Raw genomic sequence first — 23,848 nt, 5'->3', positions numbered from 1 at the left:
ATTGGCTGTGAGACTTTGGATGACACAATTGACTTTCCTGACTCTATAGACCACATGTATTTGAAATGCTAAAAAGAATTCCTACCATTTTCATAAAAACACTGCCAGTAAGACAGCTAGTACCCGCATAGAAACCCTGGAGTATGTTAGCACTGTAGATTGCACACACAATTGGAAGACTTTGAGGAAGAAGATCCAGAACTGTTCACTGATGTGTTTATAGATATTTTATCTTCAATTAGAGGTACTGGTAGAGATATTCTTTTTCTATTGTTAAAATTTTTTTTAGCACATACATGTTTTTTGTTATGTGTCGTCCAATTGATTTAAAAAGTAATCAATGCTTACTATTTGGTTTATTAATTAAATAATTAATTATTATTTGTATTAATTGCTTTATTTTATAAAGTAATTTGTGCAAGTATGTGTATTGTATTGGGAGTTGAAGTCAGGACTTAGCTGATAGAGTAACTTTCGACCAGCTTATGTGTCAGGCTTTCAGGGAGTTTTGGGGTTAAGATTCAACAATTAATTTATTCTTTCACTTAGATAACTTAGCTCATCGGTTCTCAACCTGTTGCACTCCAACAACCCTTTCACAGGGATAGTATAAGAGCATCAGAAAATCAAGATATTTACATTTAAGATTTATAACAGTAGCAAAATCAGTTATGAAGAAGCAACAAAAATAATTTTATGGTTGGGGACACCATATGAGGAACTATATTAAAAGGTCAAAGCGTTAGGAAGGTTGAGAACTACTGCCTTAGATTCTTTAAACCACTCTCTCTCTTTTTTTTTCTTCTAAACCTAGGAGAGGTTGCCTCTTTTGCCCACAGGAAACATGGCAGAGAAAGCTTCAACCCGACCTCTTTCGCCCTCAACAAAGATGGCTACAGCACTTCCTGCTCTTGCCTTCAACAAAGATGGTCACAATACTTCCTGTCTAGGACTTTTGCCCTCAACAAAGATGGTGTTTATGGTACAGGCTCCCTATCAGTCTGGATTCCGGTTGTAGTTTTATTTATTTATTTTTTTAGCGATACGTGGTCGCAGACGTAAGTAACATGACTCCATCTTCTCTCGCAATCCCCGCGCCGTGGCGACATCGCCCCTGCGCGGCTCCCGCAGGGCTGGGCCAGGGTTCGGGTGGCGGTCCCGGGGGTCGGTTTCCTCCGTGAGGACAGTCTGCGGGTTCATTCACCGTGAAAATCGCCGGTAGCTCTTCCTGTTTGTGCCACAAGCGCGGCTTTCAGCTGCCGAGACAGGGAACTTTTTCCAAGTTCCAGATGGAAACACGCTGCCTAAATATGGTCACACACGCCCTCCTCACCTGCCACCTCCCGACTTTGCAGAGGGTTGTGCGCAATGCTGGGATCGGGTGTCCGGCTTGTGTGGGCAGAGGGTGTCGGAAGCCCCGCCCGCCACCCGTGCTCCCCCTTACCTTCATTGCCCCCACCAGTCACCTCTCAGCACACTAGCGACCTGAGCTCATTAAATGTCCCATGCATGTCTGCTCGCGGCCGCACTGCGACCCACATTCTCAATTCTTGTGAGGCTTATCATAAAAGGCACACAAATACTTTCTTTCTTGAAGGTGCTGGTCCTATAGGGACCTTTTCTGTTTGTAAGAAAGATCCTTAAACACCTTTCCTCCAGGTTGTCTTCCATTGCCGGTCAAAGTCTATAAATGTCGCCGGTCCTTTTAGTAGTTTTTGCATTGTGAGTGCTGGACTAATGCTGGCAAAGCTATATTGAAGTCCACACTATCCTCTGGCATTTACTTTTATATAACAATATAAATAAATAGATTAATAAATCTATAATCCTTAGGGGCTGCATTTTAAGTAAAGGATCAGATCTGTTTTCTGTCGGATCTCTTACTGCACAAGGAATTGAAATAGGTCCCCATTATCGTGAAAAGCAGAGAGAGAAACAGATCCATAATTAGTCCTGTTCATTATGCTGGCAAGTGTTTGAAATATATGTGGTTTGGCTTAACAGCCACTTAGGAAACACCATGGCTCAGGACTGTCTTAAGATAGAAAGACTGTCTGATTTTGGGGTGCTTATTAGTGACTTTGCAGCAATACTGTCTTGAGGGGCCTATCAGCATTCCTGAAATCTAGGCATTGATTTTGCCTCTTTCCAGGGAGAAATGGATGCCAGAGACAAGCAAGTACTCCGCTCACTGCGTCTGGAGCTGGGTGCTGAGGTACTGGTAGAAGGACTGGTTCTTCAGTACCTTTACCAGGAAGGAATTTTGACAGAAAACCACATTCAAGAAATCAAAGCTCAGACCACAGGCCTCCGCAAGACAATGCTGCTGTTGGACATTCTGCCTTCCAGGGGCCCCAAAGCCTTTGACACCTTCCTAGATTCCCTCCAGGAATTTCCCTGGGTCAGAGAGAAGCTGGAGAAGGCAAGAGAGGAAGCCACAGCTGAGCTGCCTACAGGTAGGCCTCAAGGAGATGACTTCAAACGCAGCTCTGGCATTGTTGCAACCATGTTCAGTGGGTTGGAAGTTGGTATTTTAGGAGGGCCAGGGGTCATGAACATGGGCAACAGTTTGGACCGAGAAGACATGGCATTGGAGGGTCAAGATGAGGAGGTGGTGTTAGGAAACGCAAGGGAGGAAGGGAAAGGGAAGCAAGGCTGAGAGGTTCAGGAGGGAGCTCAGAGTACAATTTAGACATGCTTCCAGGGAAACTTGGCAAGTCACTTGGGAGGCATGTTCTCATCGGAGCCAGGTCAATCTGAGCCCTTTGGCAGCAGAAGCCGTTTGGAAAGCGCAGATGGGAACGCAGGCTTTGGCCTACTGATAACTGATTTGTGGGGTGCCAAGCAGCCAGCTGGAGGAGGTCAGATCATGGGAGACAGCCTCTAGGAAGGCATGCCCTGCACCTGTCCCTACAGCCAGCCTCTGAGGCCAAAGGGATTATTTTGGAGCCTGCCTTAGTCTGTTTTTCAAGGCTGTTGGTGTAAAGTGGCCCTTTGGAAATTCAGCTTTGTGCAGACACCTGGGGAGTTTTGTTTTGCAAAGGCAGTCATTTGTGGGGAGAAACTGATTTTGGATTTTCCAGGGAAACTGGAAGATGTGATCGGAAAAGAAACAGCTCCGTGTTTGTGGGAGGTATAAATCGCTGCTCTCTTCAGTCCTCTCATACATACTACGTTTTACAAAGATGAGGGGCTGACCTGGAAAGGTTAATTTTTTTTTTTTTAATAATATAATAGAAAGTTGACCAGGCCAACTGATCCAAACCAAATCAGTAGATTTCCAGAGTTAAGAATTTAATATTTCCTGGGTTGTTGATATAGATACAGGACCGAGTCAGTGGTCTCCAGAATTTAATGTTATTGTTTTTTTTTTTTTTTTTTTTAATGACTGTAACAGAACCGGGGGCAGGGGTAGCGGTGGCGGTGGTGCTTGCCTTTATGAAGGCAGAGGCAAGTGGATCTCTGGAGTCTAGCCTGGTCAACATAGTGAGTTCTGGAATAGCCAGAGCTACATATCGAAACTCTTTCTCGACTCTCAACTTCCAAATGACTATAACTGGTTAAAAAAATGAAATGCTACCAATAAATTACTTTTAAAAGTAATTTAAACATAAGACTATGGGTCTTATATTTTGAATGGCTTTGAGAACACATATATTATCATAATTAATTTTTTTAAATTAATGACATATATCTGAATGTTTGACCAGAATGGGATAGCCAGTTAATTTAGAAGGACCTGGTAAACATTCAGTGGAAAAATCTAAAAATATCTTTCTTCCTACTAGCTTGTCCAAATTACACGTCTTTTTGAAACCAAGAGAATGCCGTCCTTTGAGGACCTCTCTAGCATTTTCAGCTTGGGTTGTCCTTAGAAAATTACATATTTCATGTGTTTGAACAAAAGCAGGGCCAAATATCCCTGACATTTCTACCATATTGTTACAAGCAGAATATATACCATAGAGCTGGGGAGGTAACATCAATGAGTCGTGCCTTTCTGGTATTCATGTAGAAGGTTCTCCTGACTGCATGCAATTGGAAATGACAAAAGACCAGAAAGCTTTGCACTCTCAACATGTTTAGTTTAATTAGGTGATTATTTGAGTTATATAAATATTGTCATGAATTGTCATAGTCATGTGACCCTCATTCTTACTTCTTCAGGTTTATTCAGAGAACAAGAGAGAATTAAGATAATCCTGAAGAGATGTAATATAATATATAATATATGATATATGATATATGATATATAATATATGATATAATATACAATATACAATATAATAAATAATAAATATATAATAAATATATAATATATGATATATAACATAAATATAATATATTTTTATAAAAGTTAAAGAGAAGCTGAGGGGAGAGGCGCTTTTCCATCTAGCTATTTATTTTATATGTATGGGTGTTTTATCTGCGTGTATGTATGGGCACTGCTTGTGCCTGGTGCACATGGAGGTTAGAGGAGAGAGGCCTGGAGCCTTGGAAATGGAGTTGTAGATGGTCGTGAGGTGTCCCCAGAAAAGAAAGGAAACCAGGTGGTCTGCAAGAGCAGCCAGTGCTCGAAACCGCTGAGCCCTCGCTGAGCCCTCGCTGAGCCCTCTCTCCAGCCCTGAAAAGCAGCTTTAAAAAGGGAGTTAAAAAAAAAAAAAAGAACATATCTGAATATACACCTAGAAAAGTAGGTTTTCCCCAAGACTTGTTAACTCTGTGGAAGGGTTAAATGGAAAGCTGGCTGGACTCACAACACTAGTGAGTGTTGTGAATTGTTTGTTTGTTTGTTTTCTTTTTTCTATAACTAACTCTGCTAGTGAAAAAAATTCCAACCTGGGGCTTTGATTTATCCATTTCTTGGTGACATAAACCCACTGTAAAGTATGACTGTAGTTAAATATTGACGACTTAAATAATACTGAAAATACAAGTAAAGTAGAGACCAATGGTAAAGTCAACACCTTTCTCATGCTCACTTTAAGAAGTGTGATGCTTTGTGCAGGGTTAGTGCTCCCTTTGGGTGGTGTTTGCACATGTGTGTGTTCTGGGCTACTGCAGCAGTGCCATGCCTGTCTGTCTACTGCCAGGCTCCTTGCCCAGATGGTCATGGATTCTAACCCTCTAGAGATGTAAGTGAGACCCCAATAAACTCTTTCTTTATAAGGAAAAAAAAGTGACATTACAATGGTCTTCGAGAACCCTGTCATTTCTAACTCTTACTAATAAGCCCTGAATTCGAGGTTTGTCAGTCATTGTCTTCTTCATTGGTAGTTTTCTAGCTCACAAGAGTCTCTGTAAAAGTCCTTGTTGATGATTGAAAATCTATTATGCCATAGTCTAGTGGTAAATGTGTATATCTATAAATTATATATTATATATATTATATTTATATATTATATATATAATAAATTATATATAATTTATTATATCATGTACCATATATTAGATAATATTATAATATTCACACATATACATACACACACATACACCTATAGTTTTTGGGGGTGAAGATAGAAGTTATATATTTTAAAGAAGTAGGTGCCTAATTGCTTTCTGTCGTTTAAGGCCTTAAATATTTTTAAGTGTCTAGTTTCATGAAAATACGATTTTGACATTAGGTTGAGGTTTAGTGAATTGGAAGCTTATGTGGGTGTTGGGTTCTTTTTCTAGGGGGTGGGGGGATGAGGGGAGGCGTAAAGCCACACACCATCGTCAGAGCTGAAATGCCTTCCAACTTAACATCTCTGGAAAAAAAGCTAACAAACCTAGAGTCCTATTTTCTGGGGCCTCTGTGTTCCTCTAACGCGGTGTCAGAACAGGGTAGCACACTTGTATCTTTGCAAGGGCATCTTGGATTTTTGTGACCCAGGCTCAGGGAAAACAGGGCATTTGTGAGGTGCACACACAGTAACTTTTTCTTGCTTTTTACTTTTGTTGGTTGTGGTTGTTCATGAACTGGTTTGGTGCCTCGCCCGCGGGAAGCCTTGAGACGAAGTGAGGGGGGCCCTTTGCTTAGCCACACGGCCGATCCTTTCTCATGAACGAACTAACTTTATTTTCATGACAGTTTTCCGCTTGGTTCCTCTGGCAGGCTCTTGGTTTTCCCCTTCTTTGTGTACTAATTTCTGTGTTTCATTTCTAGATTTTTGAGCTGCTGCGGATATTTTTGTATTTTGTTATTTGCTTCTTGTATATACACACTAAATATAAGTGCTTTAGTGTAAAACTGAGTTGTGTCTCAGTCTTTGTATTTCTGACTCCCATGTCTCAACCAATCCGCAGGCAGAAAAGGACAAAAACTACCCCAATCTTCTGATTATACCTCAGAATTTTCTTAGGTCTCCTAATGTCTGTTTTAAAAATCAAAGTGCAGAAGTCCGAGACGTTGAGTGGTTATTTGGTTTGCGTCTTCCTTACCCCACAAGGACTCTTACCTTTTAAAGAAAGAATTCTGCTGATAAAATGACTTAATCCACCTTGGCACAGCGGAAGGGACACTTGGCAGCTCTCCGGTGTGACCAAGGTCACACACCAGACATTAGATCAGCTGGAAGTCTTCTCTGGGTTCCTGCTGGGTCACTTTAGGAGACAGGGCAGCGCTGGGTGTGGTAAAGGCAGCCTGTGACTGGTGGCCTGGCTTCCCGGCCTGGTGGGCCTGTCTGAGCTGGAGCTCTCTGTGGTACCCAAGTTCATCTGGTTTGGGAAAGGAACTTTTTTCTGAAGCCCTGGCCTCAGGATCTGATAGGACTCAGAGTCAGGCATGGTGGAGTGGCTCTTGGGCCACAGGACTCTCTGTTCCAGCTTGTTTGCTCTGGCCTGGCTGTGGGGCTGCAGCTCTGCCATGAACCTCCTTAACAGCCTTCTGGTAGCCTTGCCTTTCCCCTCGCCTTCCCTTTGGCTTGGGCCTTGTTTTTCTCTCCTTTACCAACAGGATTTCTGAGTTGTATGTGCTTAGCCCACTACGAAAGAGTGAGCCACAGTTCTGCCTCCCACCTAGCATCAGACAGATGCTTCCTTCCTTGGCCCAGTTCAGTGGCTGCCCTGAGGCTAGCCCCTGTTTCAGCCTTGCCTGACCTTCAGTGGGTCATCCTAACAGACAGGGTGTCCTTGATTGCCTGGCCGTCTGCACTGGTGTAATACACGGGGCTGGCTTGCCCGTTCCTCTGGGCCCAGTCTGTCCCTTATGAGCTGGCCTTGAGTGACCCTGCTGAGCTACATCAGCTGGTGTCTCTCCTAAGAGGTACAATCTGACTCTGAGGTTTATGCTTGTGTGTATTTGAAGTTACTGAGCTCTCACGACAGCTGTATTACATATCTCCATAGGTTTATTACATTGCTGCCTTGGGATTCTTCTTCCAATTGGGCCCTATACCAAAGTCTGCCCCGTGAGATAAGGGTTGTGTCAGTCTCAGTTTATTCAGCCTGGGCTCTATATCCAGACAGTGAGATTGTTCCCTCTGGTGTCCCAAGCTTGATTATCATATACTTCCTGGGAACTAAGTATCATGGGTCTAACCTGAAGGGCCTCCAGATAGCAGAAGGTCTTCTTTCCTTAAATTCTTTCAGATGTGTAGTGGGTGTTGACCATGTGTTAGCTGTCAGGTACTGGGGCTATAACAGTAAACAGAACCGTGGACTTGGGGTTCCCTATGTTCTCCTGGAGGAGGATCGGGGTGGGGGCAGATAGCCGATAAATAAATTACCATCGCATGTGTGTGGTGATGAGGGTGGGCAGGTAAGCCTTAGAAAGCCTCTCTGATGTGTTGCTCTCACTCCTGGGACAGAGTAGACGGAGTTAGGTAAGAGACTTCCCTCTCAGGGATAAATTTCACGCTGTACCAGCGCAGGCTCAGTGACTCAATTACGACCTGCTGTTTCCCATTGCTCCTTTGAGACCTTGTGTGATCCTGAAGATGAATGTGGATCATCTCGGACAGGGCATGAAAGAATAGTGAAGCCCGCGATGAGAGATGAGAAGGCACTTCCGCTTTACTTCCTCCGTAGTCCAGATAAGGATGGAGGTACCATGCTTCAATCCTTGCAGGCAGTGGGATCCCAACAGCGTTTAGTTGTGTTGCCCCCCCCCCCCCCCCCCGCGCCCCGTGTGTTTTCCTACTTTCAGAGGGTGGCAGAAACAAGGGAGGAAACAAGGGAAGATTCACTACCTGTGGTTTAGAAAAGGAAGGGCCCGTGTAGCTCAGACGCTGCCACACAAAGAGCTTTACCTTGAATATTGGTCACAGGCTTGGGATTCTTCTCATGGGCTCTGGCAATTCCGCCACCCAGCTGAGCATGCTCTGTTGAAGCGAGTGTTGCTCTCCAAGCCCGCGTTGTCTCCAGGCATTTGAGACTGTGCCGTGGAGTGGCAGGAGGACAGGAACTGGTTAAGTTTATCCGTAGCTTTATGGGGTTAGTAACTTTGTATCCAAACACCCCGTTTGCAATTATCGCTACGCTCAGCAAGATGCCGCCAGATCCTGGTATTTGGGAGCTGGGTGGAACTCACACATCATATTCTTTTTCTCTGTGAAAACAGAGGCCTGGGAGATTAAGTCAGTTTGCTCATCATCACACAGCTAGTTGATGTAATTTATTGCTGGGCCTGGAATCCTAGCCTACCAGGCCTTGATTTAGGACCTTCCCTGCCTCACAGGTTTTTTGGCTCCCCACTGGGTCTGAAATGGAGTTGTTCTATGCTGTGGTGTTAATAGCCGAAAGAGGCTTTTAAACATTTGCACTAACATGTTTTTTTTTATGTTTAAGAATAAAAACTTCAAGATTTTTAAGTCTAGAGGGTTGAGATCGTCTTAAAATATTTTATTTTTATTAACGCAAATTTTAGTCCTCTAACAGGGAGTTGTAATAGTCCAGGGCTGTGTCTTATCGGAGGCTTTCCCCAGCTTCTGCAAGGCTGATGTAAGGCGAGGCAGAAGACTTTTATGAGTATTTATGGGCCTGATGAAATAATGCATCTGGTGGCAGCTAATTGCCACTCTTTCTAGGAACAGCAAGCCATGTGACGGGCCTGCCCCAGCAGGGATCACGCCAGTTCACTTTCAAACGCATTTAATACTCTTTTTTGAGAAAGTTTGTGTCTTTTTTCCTCCCTCCCATGGCCACATGGACCATTGAGCTGCAACATTCACCTGATTGCCTTCGGTTCATTAACCGTGACCGTGTGTTGGAATTACCTGGGCGACTGAGAGAATACTGATGTCCCAGGGCTGTTCCTGGCCACACCAATCCATCACAGAGTTTCTGGAAGTAGACTCTAGGCAGTGACATTAGACACGTGTCCACTGACATGGGTACAAACAGGCCCAGGCACACATGGCTTACGGGGTAATTTAAAGCATAGCAGGGAGAGAACCCTGAGATCGGGCTGGGTGGTTTGTTGATGGCTCCTTATTTACCATCGATTCACAAATTTGGGCGCCCCAGAACTACACAGGGCTGGGTGAACTAACTGCTCTTGTTCTCAGTGGGGCCACATGGCGAGGTGGTAGAGCATGGACACACAGAAGGCCATTACTTCACAGGTGTTTTTAATACTTGAATTTCTTGAGCACTTTCTGAAGAATTTTCCAGCCTAGCAGGCCCGAGAGCAAGTGTGACTCAACCACTGACATTAAAATGTTGGGGATATACAGGCTAGATGCACGTAAAGACAAAATTGGAGGGATTTCGCATTAGCTGGAGAAGTTGAATTTAGGCCCTGGTGGTGGTGACACACACCATTAATCCCAATACTCGAGGGAGGCAGAGGCAGATGGATCTCTGGGTTCCAGGCCAGCCTGGTCTACAGAGTTCCAGGACAGCCAGGGCTACACAGAGAAACCCTGTGACATGGAAGGAGTTGAATTCAGGGCATTTTTTTTTATTGTTTATTCACATTATATGATACTTGCAAACCCCTCCCCCATTCTCTGTGTTCTATAGATCAAGCACTGACCAGCTGAAGATAGAACCTGCTAGTGAGGGATCAGCTGGACACCACTCTCAGATGCAAAGCTGACTGAACATGGCTTGTGGGTGGAAGAGAGAGGACAGACAGGTAGCCCTGGCTCATCCTGTCCACCTCTTGGGTAGCAGGCTGTATGCCTCTGATTTTATTTATTTTATTTTTTTGTCACTAAAAATGAGTTTGGGGGCTGGAGAAATGGCGCAGGGCTTAAGTGTCTTTGCCGTTCTTCCAGAAGGGCCTGCGTTTGTTCCCAGCACCCATGTATGGCGGCTCACAACCCCTAGTAACTCCAGCTTCTAGGGACCTGGTGCCCTCTTCTGGTCTTCATGAGTGCTCACGAGTGTGTGTGTGTACGCACACGCGCATGCATGTGTATCTGTGTCTGTAGTGCCAGCCTTGGAGAGACACAAAGATCCAGAGTTGGTCATCTCCAGTGGTCTAGGGAGGTATTGGCCTGAGCTCTGCAGAGCCCTTTATTACAGAGATGAGGCAAGGTAAACACAGGGATGTTTAATAATGTCCTTAAGGTCACACAGGTATGCGGAGCCTAATTATCAACTTCAGTGCTTTGACTTCAAAGTGTGCTAATGTCTACCCTATAAAAGCACCTTATCAAAATACACTTTTCCCTTCGCCTGATTCGGATAGCTCAAGTGTGTTCCCATGCTAGAGTCCCCACTTCTTCTCCCTTGTGTCAGACACAAGCCCAGGGGCTTTTGGGAAATCCTTATTTTTCCTGTAGTCTCGGGAGTCACTCATTCCTGATGTCTCTCCTTCCCTGGTCCCCTTTGGTCCTTTGAAGAGGAGGTGGGGTCTGAAGCAAGGCCATATACCTCTCTCCTCACAGGTTCTCTGCTATCTTGAGAGCCCTAAAGACTAAAGCTTGGCTGTGACGGATGGACAGCCCAGTAGCTCTGCTGATGCTGCAATCAGGTCCCACTTTGCAGCTCATAAGTCATGCTATCTCCAGCCGGTGGGTACCAGGAATCAGATTTCCTGCTGGTACAGCTCCAGTGCCGCAGCGACCGCCTAGCAAGGTAGCCTGTGTGTGAGCGAGAGGCTCAGACACACAGGTTGTGGTTCCAGCCAGCTGCAGGAATGTTTGCTTTACCTAAATTTACTAGGCAGCTGTGTTTACACTTGTTGTTCAGTTTGGCCAGTAAGGAGCATAGATGTATATGATCCTGGGGAGGATATCCCCACCCTGCCCCCTCCTTTTAAAAATGTGATTTTTTTCCGAACAGTAAACCTGAATTCGAAAGGAAGTCCGACTTCTGGATGTTTCGGGTCAGGTTTTAGTCCTAGGCTTTTATTTTCGTTAATGATCTGAAAGATTTGCCCCTTGGTAGGAAGTGCCAGGCGGAGAGTTCCTGGAAATGTTCACGTTCTATTTATATCCAACACCATGGCAGAGAGGGTGGCAACACGGTTACCAAAATAACACCGTGGAGATGTCTGAAGTGGTTGAGAGGACACGGATAAACAAACCCAGGGCCTCCACATTCTCTCAGTCAGCCCTCAATGTGGACCGAGGCAGTGACTAGATAAATGTGTGGAATCTTTTCCCACCCAGGTGTCTGCTGCTTCACCTCAAGTCTGACACCCACCAGTCCTCCTGAAGCTAGCATGTGACCCCACAGTTGAGGCCCCACTTCCCGAGATCGCCTCTCAGTTCCAAGGCCAGTCACAGGTTTCCATCCTTTAGTTTCAAGATGGAATCCCTATGATGTTTTTCCTCCTGTTCAATTAATGTTTTTACAGTTACTTCCCCAACCAAGAGAAGCACATTTACCAGTTTTATTATAAAGCATGCTATGAAGGATACAGATAAGAGATGCACAGGGCGAGGGGTAGAAGGAGCACCTGTGAGTCTTTCCCACGTGGACCACATCCCGGCACCTCCAACCAGAACCTTTACCTGTCTGGAAGCTCACTAAACCCCGCCCCTTGATAGCATCATCACATTGACACACCTGACTAAATCACCAGACAACTTAAACTTCAGGTGCTCTCTCATCTCTAGCGGGACAGGATGTGAATACTTACTGTCCCAGCACTTGGAAGATAGAGGCAGGAGGATTAGAAGTTGAGACCGTGAGTCTCAACTCCCCACTCCTGACTTGGATTTTGAATGACTGTGCCCATCTCGTAACTATCAAGAGACTGTTGGTCACTGGTCAGTTTAGTAAAAAGACAGGAGCTACTTTGAGGATCACCAGAATGTGGAAGGTGTATGCCAGCCAGTACGACAAGAACCAAACGTTACTTATTTTGTGATGTCATAGTGGCAAATGAGGCCTTGGGTCATGAAGCCAGCGTCCAAGTCCTGAAGAGCAGGTCGCAGTCCAGTCGTGTGTGGACAGGGCTGTTGCCAGCAGCACGTGTGTGGTTTGCCTGCCGGGACTTGTCCTGCTGCCATAGCTATAGAGGCTTAGAGCTGGAGTGGATCTTAGAGGCCTCCATTTTAGAGGCGGGGAAGGGAAGGTGTGTTAATTTAGTTTCTTGTTGCAATGACAAAATACCTTGACAAAAGTAACTTAAAGGAGAAAAGGCTTGTTTTGACTTTGAGTTCCAAAGGGGACACTGTCCATCCTGTCAGGAAATGCACCGTGACAGGACCAAGAGGCTGGCCTGTCCCATTGTACCAGCAGTTAAGAAGAGAGAGAGAGAACAGGAGACAGGGACAGGTTATACAGCTTCAAAGCCAGCCCCCCAGTGAGCTGCTCTCCACCAAGGCCCTTTAAAGTTTTCTTCCCATCCAGTGTCAGTAGCTGGGGGATCACGAGTTCAGATACATGAGCCTATAGTAGACGTTTCTCATCCGAACCAGAGCAGAAGGACCAAACCTATAAAAAATACATCAGATGGGTTCTTTGGTTCAAGCAGTAGGACTTTGTGGTAAGATAAACAAAGATAAAAGTTTCTCTGAGGCATGCTACGTAAATTCACACCTTTGGGGAAAAAATGGCTAACATCCAAGGACTCAACAAGGGGCCTGATGAGGCAGTGAGTGGGGTCTGAGACACCGGATAATGTATCCAGGAAGTCCTCCATTGTGCCTGCCTCGGGATGCACACTGTGGGCCAAGCCTGGGTCCTAAGTCTGTTAGGTGCTGGAATCACCGGGAGTGGTGAAAGTCATCGAAGCGGGAGGGGTCTGAAAACTTGATGGCTCTCTGGAAGTCTTCTGGAACCTTCGGTTCCTCTTCCCTGCTTCCTCAGAGCCCTTTATCTCTCTGTGGTCTTAGCTTCCCCTTCTACCTGGTGGCTTTTGCACTGCCTTTCCTCCCTCAGCTCTGGCCGCCCTCCGCAGCCACTGCCTCACTGGCTGCCTTCACAGCTTGACTGCTCAGCAGATTCTGCCACTTCTGTTTTGCTGTCTCTTTTGTGTTAACAGCTCAGCAGAGAAAAGACCATTTGCAGGAGAAGCCTTTTATTAGGCTTATTACCGCCGCGCCAGCACAAGAGAGCATCTCTCAGTCCACTCAGGGAGTCTGCTCAGCCAGCCAGAAGGGGTGTTCGGACCAATCACACTCTTCTCCTCAGCACCTGCCAGAGTCGCTGTGTTTGGACCAATCACAATCTTGCCCCTTAGCACCTGTCAGCCACCAGGCTTGGGTTTTGTGCCCTTTGTAGCCTTGTCTTAGAGCATAAATCATAGCCGCCCCTCTGGTAGACCCCTGGCGGAGCGCTGCCTTTCTAACGGTGCTGGAAACTGTTCTAGGGTTACAGAGTTCACAGAGGCTACAACTGCAAAGTCCTCCAGGAGCCGAGATAGGCAGGCTTATCTTTTGCACATAGTTGTCTCAAGACGACCAGGGAACTTGGAAAATTTATTATGAAGAATTCTTTTTTTAAAAAATATTTATTGCTTCAGGGCTGATGAGATGGCTCAGTGGTTAAGAGCCCCGACTGCTCTTTTTAGGAAGTCATGAATTCAAATCCCAGCAACCACATGGTGGCTCACAACCATACGTAATGAGATCTGATGCACTCATATGGTGTCTGAAGACAGCTACAGTGTACTTTGGGCCAAAGTGAGCAGGGGCCCGGAGCGAGCAGGGCTGGAACAAGAGGGAGAAGGAAAGGGGAAAAAACACTATTGCTTCAAAGTTTCATACATACACATATATACTGTGTGTATAAATATGCATGTGTGTTTATGTGTATATCTATATCTCTATGTATATCTTAATCATACATAGCCATCCCTCAGTCCCTCCTTCCATCTCTTCCTCTTCTTTACAAATTCATGTCCTCTTTTAAATATAAAAAAGTTTAAAAAGTGTTGAGTCTTTTCAGAGGGGCATGGGTGGGTTGCCTGCCAGTGGCCACCCCTTAAAATGGTGAAGAATTTTTAGCTAGTAGAAAGTTACTTCTGATTAGCTTCTAAGTGACTGACAGTGACCTCCAGGAGACACAAGAATCACATTAGAAAAACCTTTTTTTTTTCTTCCTTTTTTCTCTTTCTTTTTCTGGAGCTAAAGGAGAGTACAAGGTACAATCCACAGTCTCTTTAAGAGCTTATAAGAAGCCCCCTCTCCCATTCCCCACCCCCACCCCTTTCAAGCCCTAGAGTCAGTCCTTTCTGGAGATGAAGTGGCTTCCTGACAGGGTATGTGGATGGACCAGAAAGCCGTCTGAGATAGAGGAGCAAAGTGGCTGCTTGGAAGGTAACAGGACATCTCAGTTGTCAGAACATCCCAAACTCAGAGAAAGCCCTTCCTCCTTGCCAATGTCTTTATTCTCCCTCCCTGCCCTGTAAGGCGGAACTAGCTTTGTTTACAGAACAGTGATGTCACAGGGATCCAGCTCAGGATCCAGAGCAGAGAAGGCAGGTTCCGAGCAAATAGCATTTGGACATTTACCATTGCTGGTTCTCCTCTGGTATTACAGTTATTATGATGATGATGATGTCTATGTAACTAGACTGCAGTGTTCTTTAAGGCGGACATCATCAACAGTTTTTAAAGATTCAGGCTTTGAAACCATAGCGAAGCACAAGGCGCACGTCAGCCATCGTGAGTTTCTGGGATGAGCAGAAGAATTACTTTAAAAACCAAGTCGTACTTTCTAAGAGTTCCAACTGTAACTAGGGAGAGACAGGAGCAAACCTGTATAATGTAAGGATGCGCTGATCACCTTCCTCTCTGTTGCTGTGTAAAACACCCCAGCTAGAGTAACTTCGGGGAGAGATGATTTATTGTGGTTCATAGTCCTAAAGGGACACAGTCCATCATGACGGGGAAGGCAGAGGTGCCGGACCAAGTGAGTGCTGGTCTCTTTACATCAGCAGTCTGGAAGCAGAGAGAACAAGAGAACAGGGAGTGGGCCTAGGCCCTAAAATCTCAAAGCTCACCCTCGGTGGCGTACTTCTTCCATCAAGGTTCTACGCCCTATGAGCCCACACTCTTCTCAGTGCCTTGCGAAGATGTGACTAGTGGGTCCTCTCCCACCAGACACCAAGTGGCAGCCCTTGACCTAGGATTTCTAGTGTCCAGAACTGAGAAATAAGTTTTCATTTGTTTATAAAGATACCCAGGCTGTGGTATCTTGCTATAGTATTAAAGCACAAGCCATGATACTGTACATAGTAATTATATATAATCTTTATTTGTTAATTTAGTAACATTTTAAGAGATAACTATGACTTGTAATAAACTAATAATAAAGTATAATTTGAATTGAATACTTTTTTTAATCTCAAAATTTTAGCCTGTATATATAGGGTATAGGGAAAGCATAATCGTTTTTCTCAGACATCCTAGGTTTATGGCTGAGTCTCACATTAAAAGACAAATGAAGGAAGTATGCAACCTAAAATAAGTTAGTTATTTATTTTTGGTGTGTGTGTTGTGGTGTGTGATGTGTGGTACCCATGCACACACATATGGAGAAAGATACACGGGGGATATCACTCTTCACCCCATTTATTACTCTTTTAAACGTAATTTATTATATGTGTAAGTGTTTTGCTTGCATGTGTGTCTGTGTATCATGTGCTTGCCTAGTTCCCACAGAGACCCAGCTAGGGGCGTCAGATCCCATGGAACTGGAGTTTTAGACAGTTGTGAGCTTCCATGTGGGTCCTGGGAATTGAACCTTGGTCTCCTGGAAGGACAGCTAGTGATTTCAACTACCGAACCATCTCTCCAGCCTCCAAACTTAATATAAGGCTTATGGCATGGATATCGGTTTCTAAGGAAATTCAGACCCAGGGAAAGAGACTTCTCCATGTTTATTTAGGTCTGAAGAAATGATGACGGTTGTTAAAAAACAGTGTAGTCCAATGGTAGTCATGGGAACAGACAAGGGTCTGCACAGCCATGTTCTCCTCTTTGACCATCGTCTCACAATGTGCTTCAAGGAAGGGGCAAGGAAAGGTGCGTTGAGCAGCCTGCTTCTGCTGTATCCCCAGATCCCATGATCTGGAACAGGGCACCTGAAGGACCGTCACCATCATAGGAAATGCATTTCTCTGGTGGAAAAGCGCTGGCGGTTCACCTCACTCATTTTTTTAAAAAATAATTTATTTATTTATTTTTCAAATCGTAATTTATACTCATTCACACTTCAGGTTCTTCAGTATTTGCTCTTTTTTTAAAAAAAAATTATTTTTATTTATTTTTTAAAATCAAGTCACAATTTTTACTTATTCACACATGGGTTATAAACGCAAAAAGGCAGGGTATGGGGAAGGGGTGACACTGGAGCATGGGTGTTCGGGGGAATACAGATATCTTTCAGAACAGAGTATCAGCTGAGTGGAGGTTCAGGGGACAGGTCACTATGACTCTGCCTATGACTCACTTGTCCTTATCTAAGTTGGTATTGTCTCCCAAGGCTACCTATTTACAAGGTCTATGACTACTCAGGCTGGTAAATTGTCACAAAAGCTGCCTGTTTACAATAGCTTATAGCCACCTCACTCATTTCCAAAAAGTCACAGTTTTCTTGCTGCTACCAATGCTGAAATCTGGGAGTCTTACAAGATGCTGAACCAAAAAGAGAAGTTTGATTATGTGTGTGTGAATACATTGCACTTTTTTTTGAGTCCCGAGTCAACTGGAGAAGGTTTTTTCAAATTATTACAGTGATCTGCTGCTGCTTCGGTTAGCAGAGACTGGGGGTGGGGTAGTGGACTTAAACGACCTCCCCTAAGTGCCTCTTAAGGAACTGCAGAGGATATTTTCACTCTGCTGTTTAAATAATCTTTTTGTTTGTTTATCTTTCGGTGAGTATTCTATTTCAAAGTCTTTTACTAGATTATTATATAACCGTTTCATTCCTTCTTAGCGTCTTCTATTCACGTGCTTTCTGACATTGAGTTCCAAAACTCTTTTCTTTGTTTTCCACAATCTGTTAGATTATAGATGGTTCTGGTTTTTTGCCAGTGCTATATTAGAATATTCTCCAGATCGGCTGGCTTTGTTCTGGAGAGTTGGCTTTTTTTCTGCCTTGTGCTTGCTAAGGCGTTCCTGATGACTCTTTCACTTAACTGTAGAGCCTGTTTCAAAGCGACTATTAAAAGCTTTGGCAGAACAACTGCATCCCTCTCTTCTCACTCCTGCCTAGCTGGTTCAATACCACACAAGGCTATAGGACACAGAAGGCTCTATTAGTAAGTGGAAAAAAAAAAATCACAGCACAACCAAACCACACTTTTTTTTTTCTTCAGTCAGTCAGCATTTATTGAGGTCATACTATGTGTCAGGAGTTAAGTCAGTTGGACTAGTCAAGTATAATCTCTGACTGCTTCATCGCAGAAGGTTCTCCAGGCTGATGAGATTACAGTCTGGTCTCTCATACCGACCAAGGGCTTCCCATGGAGCCCGGTGGATCAGTTGTCCTCATTGGGTGTCATCCTCAGATGGGACTGAAGAACTGAGCCGTGCAGATTCAGCAGGACTGAATGCACTGGGGGAAGATGGCTGTGGGGTTGGGTGTGCTTGTGGCTGGAGGAGACAGTCACATCCGTTTCCAGAGTACTCGCCGTGACCTAACCCTGATGCTATTATTCCAACTTCTCAGATGAGGTAGCTGAGACTCTGCCTGGGCCACACAGCATTTCACTCTGTACAGATGCTCTGAAACATTTCCTGGTAGGGTCAAAGCCGGGTAAAGTCTGGTTTCTACCTTCTCTGCCAGGTTACTGGAACTTTCTCTGCCTCCAAGCTGAAGTACTTCATCCCTCTATTCCAGTGGTTGTCAAGACAAGTGAATGAAATTTTAAAACCTAAAGTGCCACATTGGGGGCAGTGTTATATTTTTCTCACTTTATTCTATGCGTATGGATGTTGTACCTGCATGTATGTCCTTGTACTGTTGGCATGCAGCGCCAGTGGAGGTCAGGTGTTGAATCCCTGATCCCTAGACTGTGGTCTGAATGTGCTTGTCTGCGGTGGTCCTGTTGGGGACTGAATCCCTAAATTCACATGAGAGGCCTTTGAAGCAGTTAGGATGAGCTAAGGCCAGGGAAACAGGGCTCCTGTGACGTCACTGATGGTTTTATACGAAGAGGAACAGAGACTTACACTACCTAGTTTGCCTGTCTCACAATGTAATTAATACCTTTTATCAGGTCAAGAAGCAGTAAGAAGGAGCACACCAGATGTCAAATAGATACTGAGAGTATTCTCTTATGCCTCCTAAACTCCAGAAACCCTGACACGACTTCTCTTCCTTACAAACGATCAGGTCTTATAGTTAGCTTAACTGTCAACTTGGTATACTAGGGTCACCTGACAAATATTCTCCATTGAGGGGTTGCTTGGATCAGATTGGCCCATATGAGTATCTAGGGATCGTCTGGGTAGTTTATTGATGTAGAAGGCCCCAGCGTACTGTGTTCACCCCTGTTCCCTGAGCATGTGGTCCTGTCCTGGGCTATGGAAGAAGGCTAGTAGGCATGAACCTGTGATGGAGGCAGCAAGTAGTGTTTCTCCACGGCTTCTGCTTCAAGTCCCTGGTTGAGTTCCTGCCTTGACTTCTCTCACCCATGGGCCGTGTCCTGGAAGAGCAAGCCAGATAAACTCTGTCTTCCCTGAAGTTGCTTTTCATTGAGGTATTCTATCACACAGAAAAAAAGTAAAAACAAAAACAAAAACAAACAAACAAAAAAACGAGTGCACCTGGTCTTGGCTCTTTTTGTTATAGTAACAGAAGCAGACTAAGAAACCCATTATGTCTATAATTTATCTTACTTTTTTAGCTTTCCTTGGACGGCTGGAAGACACGTCTCTGCCTGACCTTCAGTGACAATGACTCTCGGGCACTTTTTAGTGCTTTCTGTGTAATGTGTACTGAATATCAGTTGTTAGCTATTCATTTCACCAGACTGAAGGCAGTCTGTTCTGGTCACTTAGCCAGGTAGTATCTAACTTGTCTGGTGGCAGATGCATCTTACTGTTACCATTAGTAACTATTATAATAGTGGATTTCACTTGGGAACATGTTCCTTATCTTTTTTTTTTTTTTAAATGACTAGAAATTTCAGTCTTACATGTCCTGGTTAAATACAGGAATGGGCCTGTGATTGGAACCCTTGGGACCCATCTTTGTCCAGGGCCAATTCTTTTTTTCAAATAAAAGAAACTTTTTTCAAATGAGTGAAAATCTGAAGCTCTCAGGATTGGTCCCCTCTGAACTGATTTCCCCAGGATCACTGTACAAGCAGACAAAAAATGAAAACCACCTCCCCCACAGAGCCCAGCGGTTCTCTAACCTTAGAGCAGACTTTTCTGGTTGAACAAAATAATATTCTATACATAGCGGCTTTGGCTTTGGTACAGGTTTGTGCAAGTTCGTTTTGTCAGTTTAGAGTCATCTGGGGAAGAGGGGACCCCAGCTGAGGGCTTGTCTTCCTCAGACTGGCCTGCGGGCATGTCTAGATTAGTGATTGATGTGGGAGGTCTCGGTGCCATTCCAGGGAGCATGGTCCTGGGTTCTGTAAGAAAGCAGGCTGAGCAAGCCATGGGGCGCAAGCCAATAAGCAGCATCCGTCCATGGCCTCTGCATCAGCTCCTGCCTCCAGGTTACTGTCTGCTTGAGTTCCTGCCTTGGCTTCCCTCCATGTATGCTGGTGTAGAAATGTAAGCCAATAAACTCTTGACCCCTCCCAGTGTGCAGCACTATTTTGGGAGGTTTGAGGAACCTTACGAAGTTAAGGTAGATCGGGTTGGTTCCTAAGGGGCCATGCCTTGAAGGCTTTCCGTGGTGTCCAGTTACTTCTACTTGGTTTGCCCTCCACCACGATATAACCAGCCTTCTCTGGCTCATGTTCTGTTCCCATTTGTCTTAATCTCATGAAGACTTGTGACTGAATCCTTCAAACCATGAGCTAAAAGAAATCCTCCCTCCTGGAAATGGTTTCTATCAAGTCCAGCTGTGCAGAAGAAACTAATACTAAATTCTGTGTCTCTCCCCTGGTCCTCCACATCTCTCTTCTAGGTTAATCTATAGCCCAACTGCTGGGCTGGTTGTTAGCTCTGAGCCTAGTCCTCTCTTGGCCCTTCCTTTGTTTCATGGAGGGATGCAGAGATACTGGGGCCTCTTGCCGCTGCCTTCTGCTCTGCACCATTCTCTTAGTCCTCCATTCGGACAGTCTGCAGTTTTCTATCTCTGCTTCTTTTAGGAGGTACATAGTTTTAAAAATGAATTCAAGTCTTCAATAGGAAGAAACGTTTATTTAGTGCACTGTAGGAGGCAGAGGGCTGGGTGGTAACAAAAATGTTATGTATATATGTTTGTGTGTGCATGTATGCATGTGTGTATGTATGTATGTATGTATGTGTGTATGTGTGTATGTGTATATGTATGTGTGTATGTGTGTGTATGTGTATATATGTGTGTGCATGTGTGTATATGTGTATATGCGTTTGTGTGTGTATGTGTGTGTATATATGTGTGTGTGTGATACTCTCACTATGTGGCAGAGGCCGGATTCCCATTCATAATCCCCTTGTTTCAACTTCCTGAGTGCTGGGCTTACAGGTGTGTACCTATAAGCTGACTTCTAAGGATGGTTTACACTTCCTTTTTTTTTTTTTCCTTTCATGGAGGTGCTGGGGATCAAACCCAAGCTTTGCACACGCTAGGCAAATTCTACCGAGATGGACTTCCAAGTCCAATTTTAAGTGTCTGTAAAACGGAAAATGTTTCATGATGACTGAAAGTCACATGGCAGTTCAAACACAGCACATAGAAATAAAGTTTTATTGGAACACGGGGATGCTTTATTTGTTAACATACCGCCTCTGGCTGCCCTCACGCCACAGCAGTGGAGTGATGTTGCTGCCATAGCACTTTTAGGGCCACACAATGCAAAAGCTACAGCAAGAAAGGTCAGGAAGCCTGTGGTTCTTCTGATGCCGAGAGTCACTGCTCTTCTCTTGGTGGCCAGCATAGTGTTGGATTACAGCTAATGCTTAGTCTAAGTTCATTGTTTGGGAGGAAAGACTAGAGGGACTTTCCTTCGGGGTAAACAGTCCCTGTGAAACCCTGTCATTATCTCCGCCATTTCTTGTGAACTGGATTTTGCCAGAAGAGATTTGTCATACCAGACCCATTGAGCCTTTTCTTTCAATTCTCCAGCGTGCAGAAGAGGAGAGAGCATTAGGTAACGCTAACTGATACAGAGCCTTTGTGCTGTGCTCTCTCGCACGAAGATTTGATTTCAGCGCACCCTGCCCCTGCGTACCCCCTCAGGTTTAGTCTCCCGATCTTTAAGTTCTGGGCTGTGAGGTAACATTAGCATTTAAATACCAACCACACAAAGAGTTAGGGAAGGTCTGCACCTACGAAGCCTTGCTGTTTGTTCCTGTCTGTAAGGTACTTTCTGTATTCCCACTCAACCATCCATCTTGGCTTTGTTCTCCTCTCTTTTGAAGGAAACCGTTTGTTACCAAGTCTCAAAACGTCCTCACAAGTGATCCTAAGCAAGCGTGAGAATCTCTTCTGTCCCCTGAGCCCATCGTTGTGAGCTTTTTTGCCTTTCATTCTGAGGTGCACCTGAGTTGGGTTCTCCGCTCCCTAAGGACTGGTTACCACAGACAGTGCTATGGGGCTCTGGAAGGCATCAAAAGGACCACATCAGAAACTGAACGAAAGCCTTTCTCCTTCATTCGGCTGACAGTCTATGTGGAGAGAGACAGAGAGCATATGGATTAGCTTCTTCACTTTTTGGTTTTTTCATGGTGCTGGGGACTGAACCCAGAGTCTCCCCGATGTCACAGCTCTGAGCCACATCTCTAGACCCTGAGTGTGAATTTCCAAACAGTTACCAGAAAGGGCTACAAAGAAATTACAGTGAGACGGGTGTCATGGCCTCTACCTTCAGCCGTATCACTCCAGAGGTGAAGGCAGGTCGAATCTCTGTGAGTTCAAGGCCAGCCTGGTCTACATAGCATGTTCTAGGTCAGGCAGAGTGACTTAATGAGACTCTGTTTGAGAGAGAAAACAAAGCAAGAGGTAAAGAAAAAAAAGAACTAGTGAGTTCCACCAGAGTGTACACACTACACACACACACACACACACACACACACACACACACACACACACAGTCTGTTGTCCCCAGAGCCCAAGGCTGAGTCCCATGATGATGCTCTGCCGCCTCTATGACATACCTTGCATTCTCATGCCCCTGTGTTGCCTCTGGAGTCATTCTAGAAGAGAGGGGAGACTAGAGAGAAGACAGAAAGGCTAAGTGACACACCCTGTAGCCCCAGGGAGAACAGCTCTAGGATCAAACCCCAGTTCTTCTTTGGTCTTCTGGGAAGAGTAACCATACCTCCACATCATCTAGTGTTTTGATGAGCCCAGCTTCCTGTGGTAACGATTAGTTACCTAGCCTAGCCTTTCAGGGACTGCTTTGGAAGAGAGACATTTATCAGCTTTTCCCTCCTGTTGTAACAACACCATGTCTTTTCACATGCAGTTACTCAAGGATCCTCCCTCTCTCCCCCCTTCCTCCCTCCTTTCTCTCTTCTTCCTTCCTTCCTTCCCTCCCTCCCTCCCTCCCTCCCTCCCTCCTTCCTTCCTTCCTTCCTTCCTTTTCTGTTTAATTTCCAATCTTTGTTTCTTGAAAACAGACAAGCAAAAACCAAAATGAAACAAAACCCCCAAACAACAACAACAACAACAACAACAACAAGAAGCACCTCCATTTCAGGTCCCAATAAAACCTTTTCTCAAAGCCTGTCAATATTCTATTGAATTTGGAGTGGGTTCCCCCTCCCGTCCGACTCTCCCTAGATTTTTGTAGTAATATTTTAACTATCTTTGGTCATAGTTACCTGTAATCATCTGTAGCTCCCCTAACTCCTCCTCACCACCCGTTGCCAGGCCCTCTGGGTAAGCCACAGCCATCACAGAACCATGTATGGGAACTTAAACTTGAAGGAGTTGTTTTGACTCACAGTCGGCCAGGGGTGGGGGGTGGGGAGGGGGGATGGGGGGTGGGGGCATGGTCAATGATGGCAGGAAAGGCAGGGAACAGAAACGGCTCGTGGCAGTAGTATCAGAGAGTCTCATGGGGCTTAGCTTGGCCATCAGTAGTCAGTAAGTAGAAGACACTGGTCCAGACTGGTCCAGAAATGGTTCACAATACAACCCCCAGAAATTTGCTTCCTCTAGTGAAATTCCACCTAATAAAGGTCTTACAGTTTCCCCAAATGCCAGTACTAACTGGGAACCACATGATCGAACATGAGTCAGCGGGGAGATTTTTTACATTGACTCTGTAGGCTAGGGTGAGGGCTGAAGTTAAGGGCTCTCTGCCTTAGGCTGTGAGGTAGACATCACCCCCCAATTCCCACCTTTGACAGTCACCCCCCATGTTAGGATTCGAGCGCAGTTTGGACAGACAACACCAAAGCCGATC

At 45.0% G+C, this 23,848-nt stretch overlaps 1 protein-coding gene across 2 annotated transcripts in view; it reads left to right on the top strand.

The window, feature by feature from the left end:
• The first annotated feature begins 910 nt into the window (after window positions 1–910).
• The window catches only part of Cradd (CASP2 and RIPK1 domain containing adaptor with death domain), a 144,921-nt gene continuing 121,983 nt past the window's right edge, over window positions 911–23,848 (top strand). The window contains exons 1-3 of one of the 2 annotated variants that reach the window (XM_028783088.1): window positions 911–1,058; window positions 2,153–2,456; window positions 13,367–13,681. In XM_028783088.1, coding sequence (XP_028638921.1) covers window positions 2,159–2,456; window positions 13,367–13,605 — 537 coding nt within the window. In that variant the 5' untranslated portion in view covers window positions 911–1,058; window positions 2,153–2,158 and the 3' untranslated portion in view covers window positions 13,606–13,681. Of the gene's footprint in view, window positions 1,059–2,152; window positions 2,457–13,366; window positions 13,682–23,848 lie in introns of those variants that run through there. The other variant, XM_028783087.1, reaches the window with a different exon arrangement.

This window comes from Grammomys surdaster, unplaced genomic scaffold (genome assembly GCF_004785775.1).
Source record: "Grammomys surdaster isolate TR1022 unplaced genomic scaffold, NIH_TR_1.0 958, whole genome shotgun sequence".
Lineage (NCBI taxonomy): Eukaryota > Metazoa > Chordata > Mammalia > Rodentia > Muridae > Grammomys > Grammomys surdaster.
Note: the sequence above shows the minus strand (reverse complement) of the source record. Positions and strands in the feature narration are given on the sequence as shown.